Genomic DNA, 3,574 nt, shown 5'->3' on the forward strand with positions numbered 1-3,574 from the left:
GAATAAATATACACATACCTACATAAGTAGTAAAACATTACAACAACCACAACAATGTATAAAACAATAATGGAATACTCATCCTTGGAAAGACGACTTGCAATCTGAAACACTATTATTTAATTGTGTTTATTATTTTATTGTATTTGTGCAGTAAACATGTATAGCTAAGTAGGTTGTGCTGAAAGCAGGCCAATGAGTGTCATGTCACGTGACATTGGCACTGATCACATGACAAGTGAGGGGTCACGTCTGTCATCAGCTTTTCACTTAAACGCAGAGCTGCATAAAGTACAGGCTCTTTCTGGTTAATGGGAATAGCATATATAATCAAAAGCTGAAATGAAAAGAAAATGTGTAAGAACATTTCTCTTTCCCCATCTCCTCCATTGGAGCTGTGAATTTGAGTGCGAATTAAAGGATGGCTAATTCTGCAGTCATCGTCTGACCTGTCAGGTTAGCTGTCACCCTCCTGTCTTTCAATGCAGGTCTTTAGCTTCTTCTTGCTGAGCGCAGCCCTTCCCAACTGACAGAAAAAATACCGACCATGACAAGAAAAAAGAACATAATGTCCAATTCACCCGTCACCACTCAAAATTGCTCAATCTCCACTGACATATTATATATTGTTTCTGTGGGGGGCAGTTTCATTTATTGCTGTTATCAATATGAAAGTTTTAAAAAGGCAAGTAACAGTACTTTCATAAAGAAAAAGATTCAAGTGTGTAATTATTTTAAATGGTCTGTTAATGTCTATTATTATGCCATTAAATGTAAATGAGATATAGCTAAGAACCTCAAGTTGCAAGCTTGGGATTTAGTAAAAGAAGCAGGCAGGTTTTAACATTGCCTAGAGCTTATGACTCATCTTGCCTCAAAACAATATATATATATATATATATATATCTATTATATATATATATATATAATATATAGAATATATAATTCTAAAAAATGTGTTTGTGGCATTAAAACCAATAAAAATGCTATGTAAAATATACATTAAACATAATATATCAAAAAGTGATGTCTTTATTGCATTTATAGTGACGGTAGGCATTGTTATTATGTAAAATGTGCGATTGGCAATCAAAACAACCAACTCCACAATACAATTTATTATTAATTAGTCTTATTATAGTATTAGTATTATTAATTATGATTATTCTTATTTTTTTAGTGTCTATTTTAGTGTATTCAATCGAAGTTTGGTTAAAAACCTTAATGTTTTCTATGTCAAACTGAGTTTTCATTTTAGGGTGATTTTCATAGAACCTTTCAATAGCCTGAAAAGAAAGACACAATAGTGAAACCGAAGACTGTGCTTCCACTTTTTTCTTTTCCTTTTAATTTACATCTAGCCCTTCATACTTTATAGCCTTTGCCCCGTCATCAGAAACAGTAAGCTGAATATACATGTCTCGACGATTTAATCCTAGTGAAATAAATGAATGAACGCATCATGTGTAATAAAAAACCACAAAAATTTCAGAACAACTGGGGTTTGTCATTTTTTTTTTTTTTTTTTAAAAAATTTTTTTTTTTTTTTAATTTTTTTTTTTTTTTTTCTTTTCTGGTCCCCTTATTGGTAAGGAAAATGTGTTATAATGCTGCAAAGGCATACAAAGTTTGTCTTTACTGATAATTACAAAACAATCCAAAGAACTTAACAATCTCACATCGGAGAAAAAAAAAAATACTTGTTCAGATATCTGCTGCTGGATATTTCTTGTTCATTAATGATCCACAAGTCTCGAGGGTTTCTTTCATTTTTTCGTACTATGCGGTGCTGGGAAAACTAAATATGTGCACAAATTCTCTTCTAGCAACACAGAAAAGTGTTAGACAAAGGAAAACCGGAAGACATAATGCCCTCTGTAAAAGGAACAAAGGTAAGCATCATTTTTAATACGTTGTGTGTGAAAGCCTCATATCTCACTCCATACTCAACAAAGCCCTGTTTTAATTTAGAATATTTCTCTAGGTGTTTGTAGTCATTTTGCTATTATTGATTTTCAGTTGTTGGAACTGTAAAGTGATGGGGAGTGTATTTTATCCATTGCAGGTTACTCTCAGTGGATGCTAGTGTTCATTAACAGAGTTAATAAGCACACAAGAACAGTAATGAAGCCATTTATCACAACAGAGCCCTTTCACCACCACTAGGGGAGCCGCTGATCATTTTTTCATTTGTTCTGCAGGAACGCTTGCCAACAGTGCCTTTATCTGGAATGTACAACAAATCAGGTGGGAAAGTGAGGTTAACGTTTAAACTGGAGCAGGATCAACTCTGGATCGGAACCAAGGGTAAGAGCAGCCAGGCACGAGCTGCTGTCTGTGCTGCCATCCAGGTGGGGGAGGCTGAGTTCAGAGACAGACTCAAAATGAAAAATAGTCTGTCTTGCAGTTCATATGTGTACATCATGCATGTGTTTTTATTATAAAGAAGAAACCAAGCTTGGTTTGGTTTGTGTAACATGTTAAATGGTATTTGTATAGTATGCACTCGTATGCAGTCATATGTCATAGTGAGGCTTCACCCTCCTCTGTTGTGGTTGGTATACCTGTGACCCAGTTCCAGATTCCAGAAAGAAAGACCGCCACCCAATCAGAAATCCTGAAATGTCAAGTGGGTCCCATTTCTGGAAAAGGTTAGGAGCCACCGGCTGGTCCATGTGAATATGCTCTCAGCTCAGAGATTGTTTTGATGGTTCAAGCTTCATCTGGTTGGTTATGATTTTCCTATCAATCCATAAAATCTCTCTATTATGTTTGTTGGAAATCATTCACGTCCTGATGTCCGGATGAATTTTTTTGCTTTGAAACAAAGAAAAAGTAAGTTACCATTTTCATCCCTTCTGCTGTTTCATAACAAAAAAAAAAAACAAAAAAAAAAAAAAAAAAGCACTAGTTTTGTTGTTGTTTTTTGTTTTTTACAGAGAGAACAGAGAAGCTCCCAATGGGCTCGATCAAAAATGTTGTAACTGAACCTATTGAAGGACATGATGACTATTACATGATGGTAGGTACTAAGACAGTGGTCCTCAAAGTTGTGCCCGCAGGCAAATTCGTGCCCACGAAGCCAGACAATTGTGCCCGCGGCAGCTGTTCTTAAATTTATTTGTTGTTACACATCTTCGGTGCTGATGTCGTAGCGTAGGAAAATAATAGAAAGCTTGTAAACACGTTCTTCTGCTGTACTCAAAACTTGCCTACAAATATTGCATCCTGTGACATAGTAGTGGCTAGTTTAAAGCTGGCTGACTCTTATCCCTAGCATGCTATGAAAAAGCAAAAAAAAACTCATAATCTGACCAATTACAAAATCCACATGCCCCCAGCATTATTGAAATTTAGGGCTCTTCTTCATTGACAGAAAAAAAAAGTAATGTCCAAATTCTATAATATCTAGCTATGTAATTCTTTTTGTCTTTTTTCTTTGCTCTTTTCGTTTGTCATTCAGTGTCATTTCAGCTTGGGGGGCACAGTAAGCATCTACTAATTGGAATTTACTGGGATTCCTTGTGCCGTATGTTGAGCCAATATCAAAGATCAGGTCCTTTATGGAAAGTGC

The 3,574-nt window shown here is 35.4% G+C and overlaps 1 protein-coding gene across 1 annotated transcript; it reads left to right on the top strand.

The window, feature by feature from the left end:
• The first annotated feature begins 1,797 nt into the window (after positions 1-1,797).
• On the top strand, positions 1,798-3,115 carry LOC121310909 (ubiquitin domain-containing protein UBFD1-like). Its single transcript, XM_041243819.1, has 3 exons — positions 1,798-1,892; positions 2,202-2,307; positions 2,940-3,115. The coding sequence occupies exons 1-3, from the start codon at positions 1,869-1,871 to the stop codon at positions 3,113-3,115; spliced, it is 306 nt and encodes a 101-aa protein (XP_041099753.1). The 5' UTR covers positions 1,798-1,868.
• The last annotated feature ends 459 nt before the right edge of the window (positions 3,116-3,574 follow it).

The sequence above is a fragment of the Polyodon spathula genome, unplaced genomic scaffold, assembly GCF_017654505.1.
Source record: "Polyodon spathula isolate WHYD16114869_AA unplaced genomic scaffold, ASM1765450v1 scaffolds_2820, whole genome shotgun sequence".
NCBI classification, from domain to species: domain Eukaryota; kingdom Metazoa; phylum Chordata; class Actinopteri; order Acipenseriformes; family Polyodontidae; genus Polyodon; species Polyodon spathula.